This window comes from Sycon ciliatum, chromosome 6 (assembly GCF_964019385.1).
Source record: "Sycon ciliatum chromosome 6, ocSycCili1.1, whole genome shotgun sequence".
Classification (NCBI taxonomy): domain Eukaryota; kingdom Metazoa; phylum Porifera; class Calcarea; order Leucosolenida; family Sycettidae; genus Sycon; species Sycon ciliatum.
In genome coordinates, this window is record NC_088648.1 from 19600915 (window position 1) to 19614686 (window position 13772).

At 46.5% G+C, this 13772-nt stretch overlaps 1 protein-coding gene across 1 annotated transcript; it reads left to right on the forward strand.

Annotated features, from left to right (window-relative positions):
* Positions 1-1936: 1936 nt before the first annotated feature.
* LOC135819573 (uncharacterized) lies at positions 1937-13631 on the forward strand. The gene is made up of 10 exons (XM_065332808.1): positions 1937-2281; positions 2905-3178; positions 4213-4827; positions 5059-5783; positions 6819-7103; positions 7880-7939; positions 9393-9479; positions 10148-10225; positions 10931-11014; positions 12519-13631. The coding sequence occupies exons 2-10, from the start codon at positions 2938-2940 to the stop codon at positions 12882-12884; spliced, it is 2541 nt and encodes an 846-aa protein (XP_065188880.1). The 5' UTR covers positions 1937-2281; positions 2905-2937; the 3' UTR covers positions 12885-13631.
* Positions 13632-13772: the final 141 nt, after the last annotated feature.

Genomic DNA, 13772 nt, shown 5'->3' on the forward strand with positions numbered 1-13772 from the left:
AGCCAGCTTTGAACTGAAGCGGTTCCAATATTGTGGAATGGACCGTTTCTACTTGGAGTGAGAAGTAACTCCACCGTTGGCATTTTACACAACACTCATCGCTTTTTTCTGATACATGTACATGTACAGCTGTACAACAGTCACGCTAAATGTCTTTGCTATGAACAGATGAATGGGCACTTCTCCTTCTGATAATTATTAGAGAGTAGAATTCAAAGAGTGGATTGTACTTCCTGATGACGGGCCAGGGCTCGCAAATTTGATATCAAAACGGATGGGGGCGTATTCGTAATAAATAGACCATTGAAGGTGAGTAATGATCGACTGATGAGTAGTGGTAGAATGGGAGTACGGTAGCGGAATTGCTTACTTTCCCACACGATTCCGAAACTAACGTGGTAAAAAGGCCAATCGATAGCTGGCAAAGTATTGGATTCAAAATCTTGCTTGAAGCCATACAGAGCTACTCGGAACATGATGATGCTGACGTGACAAAAAAGGATCGGGTGCTTATTTTGTTTCTGAGCTGATTTTGGGCAGCGCACCTTGATGGAAAGAGAGTGTCTGCACAGTTTTAGATTCGGCCTTATAGTGTCCTCCGAGAGATAGAGACGCAGCTTGCATCACTATGCACATAATTGACATTGGTGGCAATCGTGCTAACTCCTGCGCTCATCCTTCATCATGCTCCTCAAAGGAACCAACCTCTCGCCAGCATTTGGGGGAGGAATGGTTAGGTGATCAGGTCCCTGATATGTTCAACGTCGCATTTTGTATTGCTCCGTGTGAGTCCACAATGGGAATTCGACTTCGGGACTTTGAGTAGAATTGATTCTGTTCTCCTGCCTAAACTAACAAAATGTGTTCGAAACCTTACCTAGTCCAGACCAAGGGAAAGGTGACCTTTTGAACCCCTCAAGAATGCTCCTAGAAGCTACAATATACTGGAGATCGATGCTAGCAGCTGTAGAACATTGCCCAGCGAATATGGATCAACGATGTGCACAATGAACCGCTCCATGATATACACACAGCCGTTTCGTTCAAGTAGTTCGCCACGTCTGGTTCAGTTCGCATCTTGTGCATGCGTTTGTAATGCGGGCATTGCGTGTCATGGCCCCACAGTCTCACTCCGGGTAGAATGAAAGACTACGCATCGCAGGTTCCGTATACTTCAATCATACTGCCTTACTGGAACCCAAAGGCCAAAGTCTGGCGTGTGACAATGACGATCATGTTCATCTCCGGTCGAGCATGTAACTGCAAGTGCAAGGCTGAGTTCGCGAGAAGTGGCCACGTCGTGAACTATTTTCATTTACAGCTAGCTGCCGTAAGCAATGCGGGACTCCATCCCATATTCCCATACCGGTAGTTCCCAGTCCATACCCGTCCTGTTGTGTCTCCCCTGGCATAACAGGTCGTGCCAGCAAGCAGTGCAGACCCTACTTGACACACCACAGGATTCTTGGACAAGGCTAGACGAGTCCTGCAGTCAACTCCTCTTTGACAACTGGATCCTCCACTATGCGTCAGCTACGGAATAAAATAGTTAAAAATACCCTCAGGTCTGCGGGACGCGTGAGTCATCATCCCCTTGCATTTGTTGGCTTTGCTGTGTATCTGGTGCATGCTACTCTGTACTCTACTCTCTAGTATACAGTAGTCTATAGTACCGTTGTTTCCAAACGCACGTGCAAGCCGCGTCTTGGTCGTTCGGCTAGATCTAGAATCCATGCCATGGAGCCCTGTAACTGGCCTGAGCTAAGCTGACAATGTCGACAGGTCAGTGATTCGAGGGCAAAAGTACGCCGATCGTGTGCGACTGGGTCAGCTGCAGATCAGCACAAACTAACCTTCGCATCCGCAGGCCACCTGTTCGCCTGTCCTTAGCGGCGAATGCAGACCTCACATGTGCAAAAGCGAGTCAGGCGAGAGGAGGTTGAGATACTGATGATAGCGTGGATGAAAAGTCGAAAAAGTTTCCATTGAAACTATTTATCCTAAGTGTTCCAGGTCCACCGGTTTGAGAATATCCCGCTCTATCTTTATCCACCTATCAACTCTGCTAGAGTTTAAAATTTGAAGGTACTGCTACGAAGCCGATAAGTCGGACACATTCGCACTGCTGAACGATTGGAAGGGTAGATAAGATCGTATCGCGGTATCGTCCAAACTACCCAGTTTGAAAAGCGGATAGAATCATCCAGGCTTGCCAGATCTCCACAGGGTGCAGGACTGGCGGTACTACGCCGGGCCTCGTAAGACGAGTGGCGACGCTAACGTAAGCAGCTTGATACTCCGCCTTCTGTAAGGTTGGAATGTGAACGAAACAATAATTGCTGGTCAACCATATTACACACTTGAATGTAGAATGAAAAGGTGGCAGCGCACTGAGCGCAGAGAGGGAGGAGAGGGTTGCTGAACTTGCTGTAAAATATCCGTAGTGTTAGGTACCTCCTCCCGTACCTTTTCTAGCTGGCCTGCATGCACTTGCGTACTCACCTTTTGTCTCCTTTTGTTCCATTGGCCTGGGTAGCTACTTGCGCGCCCACATTTTCCATAGCTACCCAGGCCCTTTATCTTGCCGTTCGGACTTGCTCTCTTTTCTCACTCTTCAATGTAGTCGTTTCGTTCGTCTTGGTCTCTTGTCTCGTCGTCTATAATAAATGTCGTTCCCCCAACCTACCTGTTCCCGTTGTAATGTCTGGATAATGTGTCGTCAGTCGTCCTTTTCCCGAACTCTACAGCAGTCTCTCGTCTAAAGTGTATTGTGTTGTTGTCTTAGGCTACATGTATTATATCGCTGACGGCAATATTCAAGTGGTGACCGTTTGAATGTAAGCGAGACTTCTATGAAACTTCAGTAACTTTGTCCTTCCGTTTGTGACATTCTCGATATTTCAGGGAATCACCTACATCTGTTGGCTCAGGACAAGCATGATGAAGACCTTCAGTATTCTCACGCACCTCGCGATTTTAGCAGTGTTTGTAAGCCAAGCTCTCTCGATGTCAGTCAGATCGGCCACAGTTGAGGCCGATGGAGCCACAAACTCGACCGAGTTGCGCCACCAGAAGTTTGTCAAGTCGCAAAAATGTCGCTACTTCCTGTACGAGGAGAAGACGCCGTCGTGCCAGGACAACATGTGCACGGTGGATCGGTCACTCTTTCAAGAGCAAGGTGAGACTGGCTGACATTGTAGCGGTGCTACGTATGTGCGGCCACAACGTCAGCTGCACGTGTGATGATGTGAAGTTGATGCATCGATGAATGGAAAACTTTCAAATCCCACTGACGGCTGTGGCAAGAATATAGCACAGTGTATTTAAACTAGGGCTGAGTCGGATAGCATTTTCTTCGGGTATCGGGTTCGGGTAGTTTTCCACGGGTAGCGAGGTTACCAGATCGGGTAATGTTTCCATGGTAACACCGCAATGCTCGATTGGTAAGGATCAGGATCTGGGATCCTTCAGAGTAAACTGAACACTTTAATTTGGACCTTGACTGTTGCCATGTTGACAAAGTAATAAAATGGTGCTCTCAAGTTACCCAAAAGGTTGAAAGTCGTACTCATCGCGTGCGTCGTACAAAAAGTCAACAAACTCTATCTCGATCCACGTGTGCGTACCACAATGTGTGCAAAAAAGATTTTTACTCGCCATATACGCACAAAGGTCACATTTGGATCTGTTGGATCCGGTCAACCCTGCTCCTCGAGGTGGGTTGACCAGATCCAAATCCGAAGGATCCGGATTCGACAATTCCGTGCGAATCCAGTGAATTCGGTGGATTGGGATCCCGATCTTACCAATCGAACATGCCCTAACACACTGGGTAGACATGCGGAGGGGAATTGGTACACGTGCACTGTACATGATGTCATCTGCGACTTCGGGTTTTCGGGTACTATTCTGTACCCGTCTACCCGAGGTCCTCACGAGTAGCAAGGGTACCGGACTACCCGTGCACACCACTATTGTAAAGCAACGACAAAAAAAGTACTCCCCGAAAGATAGTACCACCCCCGAAAGTTAGTACTCATGTGGCTGCTAAGTTCGAAAGTTAGTACGTACTAACTTACGGGGAAATACGGTGACGATCGTAATGGTGGATATGAGAATTAGGAAATGTGCCTCTTATCAGCTTATGTCCTGCTCCCCGCATCAATCTGACAGTCTGCTTTCACTCTGGTTTGTGCTCCTTTGTCGCTACAGGGAACTTTGACGATGTCCTGGAGGATGACTCTGTATGCCTGATCACGGCAGCCACAGGGACTACAGATCTCCACCTGTTCTGTCCGAACATACACGCGGACAAGCTGTTGGGAGTACCCTGCGCGACATCGAACCCACACGACAAGGACGAGTGGTATGTTCAGGTAGCGGGTGGTGGATACGAGGCACTAAATCTGATAAAGGATGCTGGACCAGAGTTCGTGTATGCTGCGGCGTGGAATGACTTTAGCTACTGCAGCTGTGACGTCGGTGACAGTGGGCTGAAACCATTCAACGACGCGTATTTCAACAAATGCAGCCGCTCTCTGCATATACATGTCCTAAACGAAACCACCGCCGGTCGATATCGTTGCCAGTATTATCACCCGGACGGGCGACCGGCCGGATTTCAGGATTTTATTGTTGAACTCGCTCCCAACAAGTGTAAAATGTGCGACGACAGGTCCTCCTGTAAGCAAATCGCTATGCCCCGGAACCAGCCAATGCCCCTTCCGACCCCGTCGAATGGGAAGTACAATGGCAATGGATTCACATCGGACACATCGTACTCAGTGAAGCTTGGTGAGGCGTTCTGCGTGCAGGCAACATCAGACGGTAGGTTCATTGTAATACAACATGTCTGGCATCTCATCTACTTCATTGTTAACTTTTTTTGTTTTCTGCGGAGTATTTCAGCATTTCCCGACAGCTACTGTTCTCTCTCAAATTGAAGCCCCTCTTAAATAAGAACCCCCTCGGAGGTGGCATAGAAAAAAGGGAAAGCCCCTGCTTTCTAATAGAATGAGTCTTGCAGTGTGATGTTCGCTTCTGCTTAAATGCCTGTAGATGTGCCGTTCAGCCCCACCTGGGATTACGCCATTGCTGCGACTGACCACAAGCCCGTCAGGCTGATGGCACCGAAGCTGAAAAACAACAGAGTGAACATGCAGCCGTACGCGTCCGTATATGGCGACAACAGCAACTGCTTGGTAATGGAGACGATGACGTATGGCCTGCCGGGTGACTACATGATCCGGTACCAGGATGCTACCATGACCGACCCTCCGGCGCTGGTGTTCCGACTCGCTGTGGACGAATCCCCCGCCTCGCCGTGGAACACTGTCCAGACGGCTGCCATCGGATCAGTCGCCGGTATTGGATTCCTCCTACTTCTAGTCCTAGTCGTGTATTCTCTCTTGCTCTGCAAGCGTACATGTAGGCGTACATGTACGCGTAGGCGTAGGCCTGATGACCCGCGGCCGCCAGAGGAGGCTAGGCCACTGATTGATGATGGAGTACATGGGGGATCAGCCCAGGCGCGTGCATTGCGAGGGACAGGTGCCATTCCTAGCCCAGGAGCAGACGATGGCAGTCCTTGCAGGAGTGAACCTAACAGCGCAAGAAGCAGTCGAGCCAGTAGCACCGCGGGTAACGCCATTGCCAGCTTCTCCAACGACATCGGTGTCGAGGACCCCCGTCTCAACCAGAGCGGAACACACGTGACGGGAGAAAGACAAGGTCAGCCTGGTCGGCGGCAAGTCACCGCTCCACTGCCGGGCGGAAACAACCGTGTAAGTTTGCGTTTATTTCATAGTTGAAGCACATTCGAGCAACAGGTGTCTCATCAGACAGAGCCATTTTCTCATTGTAACACCACTATTCTATCTTAAAATCTACCCCCCCCCCTCCCCTCCCCTCCAACAGGGCATTAAGTGCTGCCGAGTGGTCTGATCTATTACACACTTTTCGGAAAAACACTCTCCTGGAGAGGGACGTGAAAGAGGACATTTGCGCTCTCAACAGAAACTTTAAAAAGATCTTACTCTGTGTAACTATAATAGACTATTAATAGTACATTGAGTTGGAAGCCTGAAGGAACCAGTCTGAAAGCATAGGACCAAGGCTGTGGCTTTCAAAAATGTCTAGGCTTCCAGCGCATGCTTACTGCCGAGAAGGCAATTTCTACTCTACAGCCTAGCCAGTTAAAAATGGTTTCCACTGGTTCTCAGATGTTGTGGATACAAGCAATATTTTAGTTAAAAATGGTTAAAACCTACAGAGCTGTGCCAAGTGAACATCCTCCCTGCGATTACTTTATCTGTTTGTGGAAGAGATCTTGAGCCAGGGCTATTCTTTTGCAAAAATCTGAAAGGTTGCATGACTAGAAGGATAACCCTTGGGCAGAAAATAAGTTCAAGTTAATGATGCAGAACTTGGTGGCTGCCTACATGTGAAAATGACCATTATGAGAACTTGCTGACAGTTGATAAATGTGCTACCGTTGACAGCGGATAAGAAATGTGTAGAGTATTCTGCCAAGTGTTCAACTGATATGGGTGTACTTGTAGATGCACGCCCGTGTGTTTGTGTGCGTGTGTGTGTGGGGGTTTTAGGGTGGGGGTGTCTGTGTGCATACGTATGCACGTCTATGTGTTTCACAGACTGTGCCTGTACCTGTGCGCTCGTGTGTACATATATACATGTGCACATTTGAATTTGTCTAAGCATGTGTGTGTGTGTGTGTGTGTGTGTGTGTGTGTGTGTGTGTGTGTGTGTGTGTGCTGTCTATACCGTGCGCTGTGCGTATGCGAACCTCCTTGCTGCAGACTCGGCCACGTACCCCTAAATCACACGCCGACGAGACCGACCCCTTGCTTGCTCAGGGGAAGAGGACAACATCACATGGACCCACTATAGCAGTGTCATTAGAAACGGCCTTCAACTCGCCGGTCGAAGATGTCATGCTGGGTACAGCCAATACTGTAGAGGACACGAGGGGGCTTAAGCAGGGACAGCCGATATCTCACAACTCTGCAGCTGGTACTCCACCCATCAAGGTCATTCACCCTAACCGTCGCAGCCTTCAGTCACAGCTCGATGAGGGCGATACCGTAAGTTAAAGCCGTTGAAGGACATCGGGATCGGCCATAGAATATAGTAATACCTGCATATTTCCTGCATCGTGTTCAATTCCTTGTTGTCTGCAAAAAAAAGCATTGAGAACGCCTTCACCTCGTCCCCACAGCTCCTAGCACGAACAGCATAGTGAAGCCCAATCCATTTCCCTGGCTTCTCCACCCAGCTAATTTCTACCAGTTCTGAGGAGTGCAATGTTTGTGTGCATTTGTGAAGTAGAATAGTTAATGTTTGAAAGGGAAAGGAGAGAAGTGAGCTAGAGAGGAATGGAATGAGTGAGCTTAAAGGCAGATAGATGGAACAATATGTTGAAACCGAGTGTGCACATGAGCGAAGAACAGATTGTGCGTGTGTGTGTGCATGTGCGTGTGTGTGTGTGTGTGTGTGTGTGTGTGTGTGAGAGAGAGAGAGAGACAGACAGACAGACAGACAGACAGACAGACAGACAGACAGACAGACAGACAGACAGACAGACAGACAGACAGACAGACAGACAGACAGGCAGACACACAGGCAGACACACAGGCAGACAGGCAGACGAAGAGGGAGAGAGAGACAGTGAAGGTTAGTGAGGCGGAGTCATGCAGGCCCTCAGGGAGGAGTTAGTGGCACAGGTAGTTTCTATCCATGTATCTTCCTTATAGCAAATGCAACAATACAACCGGTATGGTCGAATCCTTAAAAAAACCCATCAGGATGGCAGTGGATTACCCAAAACATTGAATCTTTTCATGCATGATTTGAACTACAGGGCAGCAGCAGGACAGGATCAGTCGCAAACAATGAATCACCCATCCCTCAGAGATCCCATGTGAGTAGAATATGATTGGCGCATGTTTAGAGCTTGAGGGGTCGTCTAAAATATCATTTTTCTCACAACACAAAATCGTTATGGGTTGGGGAGGGGTTTGACCAATTTCTTTTTAGAAACTTGGATTCATGCACACCGTCCATGCCTATAGGAGCAGTAACGCACCTTTTTTAAATATTTTTTAATCTTTTATTCTCACGATGGCCTCTGGCCAATTAGAGAAGCACTTGCAACTGTTGTTGTACATGTATTATGTCAACATTTTTTTTACGTTCTGAGGGGTAGGGAGGGAAGGGTTGGTTGGAAACGGAATTAATTCGTTTTGTGATAATCTGTCGATATTAATTTTACGGATGGCCACTTACTCCTAATGATTATTATCATCATCCGGGACCACTTTATTTTTTTTCCCACTTAGTGGGGAAATGTTTTTGTACCATGACACGATCATCTTTGATTTCTCTAGGATGGACTGCGATGGAGAGCCAAGGATATATTTGTATAAAAGAAAAAAAGACCAACGAACTACAAGTTACGCTATAAAGCAAAGTGCCATGTTATCACATAAGCTGATTGTTTAGTAATTGGTGGTGCTAGTGGACATTGTAGCGCAACTAGTGGTTCCTTTTTCTTTTTTTCTCGTTTTTATAGATTTTTCTAGGACAGAGGAATTAGTGAAAAGGAAAAGGACAGATGGAAACGAGTTAAGAGTAACTCTCCACCACTGTAACTAGGTACTATATACAGTCAGAAAGTGCAACAACTAGGCACAAAACTGACAGAGTACTGAGACATTCGACGTCCTGACACCTAGCTTCAACACATCTACGTAGCGCTAACCAACAGCCTTCCAACTTGGAAGGTTCAAGGTTATGGAAAGACCAAAGAGGGGAAGGCAAGCGCAACGAAAACGAGCACAAGCCACAGTCCCAATGGAACGAAGAATGTCGATTGTTACTGGACGATGACGAGACCAGTAGGCGATTTGACAAAGCAGTCTAACTACAATTCGAAGCAGCAAAGCAGCACACCACCCAACTTGGGTGGGTCATAAATATCAAAGATAAGTAAAGAAGGGGGAAGCTTTGCGAGAACGAATTGTACAAGCCAAAAAGTCGTGGAGAGTTACTCTTAACTCGTTTCCATATGTCCTTTCCTTTCTACTTTTATTATTGGCTCAATAGCCGAGTTTCAAATTAGTGAAAAGCACACAAATTATGGATAAAATTAATGTAAAACACCAATAATCTTTCTTGAATTGAGGATGGACTTTTTGGGTCGTAATTCAGTTGCAAAGTATTATAATGCGGCCTTGCAAGCTACGGCGTCTCAGCAGAATTTTATATCCAAATTAGTGAAATACCCGCAAAAAGAATTCCATTCATGAAAATATTGCCGGCATTTGTACAATTGGCTTGGAAGCTAAAGATATTTTTGTCTTGTGTGTTCTCAGCGGCAGCGAGCTCTAGCTAAAGCAGGAAGTCGCAGCTCCCTGGAACGGTCAGGGGATGGATCAGTCACACCAATCCCCGACATCATGGTCAGTCACTTGAATTCCACAACAATTGACTCACAGGATTTTTCAGTAAAGCCTTTTTGCAGTATGAACATTTTGAGAACGTTTTTACGAAGTAAACATAAGCAGTTGAGCATCTCCTGGCAGTGACCTCGACATCCAAAATGATAGGCCTAGCCCGAACAATAGGATACAACTGTGTTTTGTTTGTTTGGAAGTAATCTAGACGGGAGATTGTTTCGGGCAGTGATGTGTGATTGCGCGAGAGATAATGATTGTGACAGGGGGGGGGGGGGGGGTCTGCACACCATGACGAAACCGGCATGACTCTGTTTTAGCCAATTTCTGGCAGGAGTTCAGTAATCAGTGATCAGTGTATAGGAGCAGCGAGCTGAATGGCTGAGTGCTAGGGTGATCAGAGTCTGCCTGTTCCAGCACAGTATAATGGGTGAGCGTCAGGCGGAATGCCACCGCTGCTGTTGTAGGCAGGGAGTGATTCAGCCACTAGAGTTCATGATGCGGAGGTTGGGTGTTTCAAGGCAGACACACACACACACACACACACACACACACACACACACACACACAGCACATGCCCGCATTCCTAAATGTGTCGCCACCAGAATGCACATGGTATTATAATAACCACGCTTGATAAACCAAACAGTCTGTGTTGTAATTCCATATTGTAGGATGGCAGCAGCAGATCAGGTTCAGACGCAAGCCAGTACAAAGCCGCACGGACTCGCAACAAGTCGCAATCTCCCCCGGTACGTTTGTTATTAACCTCTCTAGCCTAGCTCACGTAGGATTGTGGCACCTGCTGGCAAACAATGTGATCACATCATCATGAGTCACATCGACTGTTCAACTTTTATAACGAGTTCGAACGCGAGTCATTTTGGATTATAATAAAATTATTTTGTGTCCTCTTCGCGGGCCACAACCCCCTCCCCTATAGACAGCTTACATAACTGTGCAGTAAATCTTCATAGTTCGGCCTTCATCATGGGAGAAAATATCGTTCAAATTCCATTTTGCTGTACAGGTCAGGTTTTCATTGCTTGTCAAACAGTCAAGTGTAGATCATGACATCATTAAATGATGTTATGATCTACACAATTTTTGCACTGAGCTGCCCCCCCCCCCCCCAAGCATTACGATCAACGGGAACCACTCCCACCCTACAGCAGCCGACTAAATCGGTTTGGTTAAGTTTGAACAATTTAGTGCAACTATCCAGCGTTCAAGAACTCTGTCTTTATCCCACGGTTTGGCTCGTCCAAAAAGCGATATTTGCAACGGCACAAAAACAATCGATTTCGATTGAAATTTTCGAAAGTTTTATTGGTTCGCAAAAGAAGATCATTCAAGTTTGAACAATGCTTGCGAGTTCTTGTACCAACCTCTATGTGTAGCAAGTAGTGTAGGGATTCAACTGACTGTGCGCTTCTTTCTCATCATATCTCGTACAGAGAGGAAAACTCCAGAAGGGTCGTCAACAAACTCCTGATGCCGATGATAGCACTGAAGAAACGCAACTACTTGGACGTCCTCTGGTGAGTACCAATCCGAAGTGGTGATCTCATGCCCTACACTTCTACCGCTATATCTAGTCATCACATCCTTGGTTTTTCCCCCAATTGGCCTCTCTCCTTCTTTCTGAAGTGAAGTAACCGCTGTCATTGAGTTACAAAAGTTTAAAAAAAACCAATGCCAATGTTGAGGCCTCACGTGCTGCAAAATTGAAGGTGACGTTCGACTCACGACTACCACCCACACGACACACAGATGCTTTGAATCCGTCCACTCAACTAACCTGAAAAGTACTAATTGTCACGCTGAACATTTGCTGGAGGATGAGTACCCGGTTAGGTTTGGGCTGCTGCAATGGTGTACAGCATACTTCTCCTGCAACAAAACAAATAGACTATTCAAGCTCTATACTTATTGGGGAGAATGAACATTTTTCACCTTGCATCGCTGTAGCGGTTCACCATGGTAACAAGCGAATATACTCATAAGCTCTAAATCGAAGCTGCTTCATGGATACGACAGCCGTCTGGGTGCAGAAGATTTTCTAGAAACCATGGAATAACATTGCTTGGACATATCTTTTGGATTTCTGTATACCGAAAAGTCCGCTGCAAATGCCCACCCCATTTTTGCAAGATCTGCTGGCCTATACGCACTGACCCCATGCACTGTTAGTGACAGAAACCGTACGAAAGTGAGTCTCCAACCGTAGTGCGAGAGCTCTTTTCTACGGTAAACTATGTCCACTTCCCCGGTTTCAAAATCTATTCTGGACCTAGCTATGAGCTAGCTCGTTGTGATGATTACGACTTTTGTTGTTTTATTTCGCAGATCCAAACGGGAGTTTCTTCCGAATAAAAAGGTAGCACTTCTGACGGTTTTTCAAGCCATCTTTCAAATCACGCAACAGGCAAAGAAGTTTTTTTCCCGTGCACATCGGTCCAGAGTTTTCAACAAGTTAGCAGCGACTTTGTAGCTGATGCCGTAGCTTCTCTGACATCCTCCCTGTTCTCCTTCCAATTACAATACTCCAACCTCTCAAGTCATTGAGTCACATTGCGCCAGAAGAATCCTATCTTCCATGAATCACCAATGCGTTCAGGGAGCGCGACATCATGGCACTGCAGAAATTTTATGATTTGAAAACCAGATAAAGATGGATTCTACGGCATTTCAACAAGGAGAACGATCTGATACAAAGACGACTAATTTATTGAATGCGAGGAAATCACGACAGGACTTTTTATTTGATGCAAGATGATGAAAATCGCTTTTGCAGAGCCTCCTGATAAGACACAGGCAGTTTTTAGGCGTTTCAGTCGTTCTCGTACACATTCATTCTTTATGACGCTTTTGTACAACTTTATTTACCTGAAAAAGATGAAAATAGTATGGACCCACTGGGGTGGGCGTTTGCAGCGGACTTTACGGTGTTTGCTCTCGAACTCGAACATGTAAACGTAGCAATAGCTAACTTCTTTGCATTCGAATTGCTGTCTGTTTTCTCTTGCTCTTTCTATGACACAGTCGCCGGAACGAAGATCAAAAAGCCCCACAATCCCCGAGGAGACAAATACCTCGGAGGTGGGAGCAGCGCTTGCTGCAGCAGCAGCTGACTCCATCTGCAGGAACATCATCGATGTCGGGCCCAGGCTGCCGCAGACCAGCAGCTCCTCCAGCATTCCCAGCATGGTGGAGGAGACCGGCAGAAGCCAGAAACCGTCGGAATGGTCCCCGCGCCCGAACAACGGCAAACACTACAACCGCCTACGGGATGAAGAGAGTGACAACGACTCCAATGCGGTCACAAACAGGGACAGCACGAAAAAGATCACAAAACATCCGCCTGGAGACGGAGGCAACCGGCGGTCTAGGTCAACACCTCCATTCTGACACTGTAATCTCTTTTGCAGTTTGGCAGCAACTGGGAGCGCACTTAGTCATGGATCATGAACACTAGCGGAAGAGCAGCGTTCGAAATATTCGAGTACATTTCCGAGACTCCATCATCCTTTTGTTTCTTGTTTAGGCCCGCGTGCAGAGAATTCATAGTGAGTTTAGAATTCAGTAGTGAATGGCAAATGTCTGAGGATTGCTGCAATTCGTGAAACTTGAAATTACAGCTACACAACCTTTCGCTTCCGTCTGTGTATGTGTATCGTCCTATTTATCATCTTATTGTATTCTTCCAAACTCTAGTGATCATGATAATAACAATCATATGTCTAGAGTCATTAAGCTTTACAAATCTTGTTTATTTCAGTCGGGTAAGCTGGACGGATGCGTGAAACGTCTCATTAATTTCTTTGCCGTCCGCGTGATTGCTGGCTGATCACGCGCCATGTGATTACCGATCGTACATTGATCTGGACCATTTTTCTTTTGTCCGCGTCAAGTATTTTATAACATTTTTTTAAGAATAAGGAGAATATCTACAAAAGGAGATTTTGTATGCCTGGTGTTACGTGTATCTTTGACAGGCAAAGAGCTACTGTGAGTTTTAAAAGCAGTTTAAAAACTGTTGTATATGCCAGCATTGCTTGGCGTAAGTTATTGGTGATAACAAGTATGACTATGACTGTGGTCTTCGAGAAATGAGATAATGAGATGATTTTTTCCCTTCTTTAGCGATCCAAGTGACTATTCTGCCTTTGTCCGAGCGGCTTTTTAGAGTAACGTGCACAGTGCTAGCCCACCACTTGGGGTGCATAATTTTGCAACTAGCTTACCTCACACAGCCGGCGCAATCATAGCAATACATTGTAATAATTATTATAATAA

Coding starts and splice junctions, on each gene's coding strand:
- LOC135819573 (XM_065332808.1), top strand. CDS start 2,938: ATGATGAAGACCTTCAGTATTCTCACGCACCTCGCGATTTTAGCAGTG. Junction 4,828..5,058: donor CGTGCAGGCAACATCAGACG/GTAGGTTCATTG, acceptor AAATGCCTGTAG/ATGTGCCGTTCAGCCCCACC. Junction 10,226..10,930: donor ACAAGTCGCAATCTCCCCCG/GTACGTTTGTTA, acceptor TATCTCGTACAG/AGAGGAAAACTCCAGAAGGG.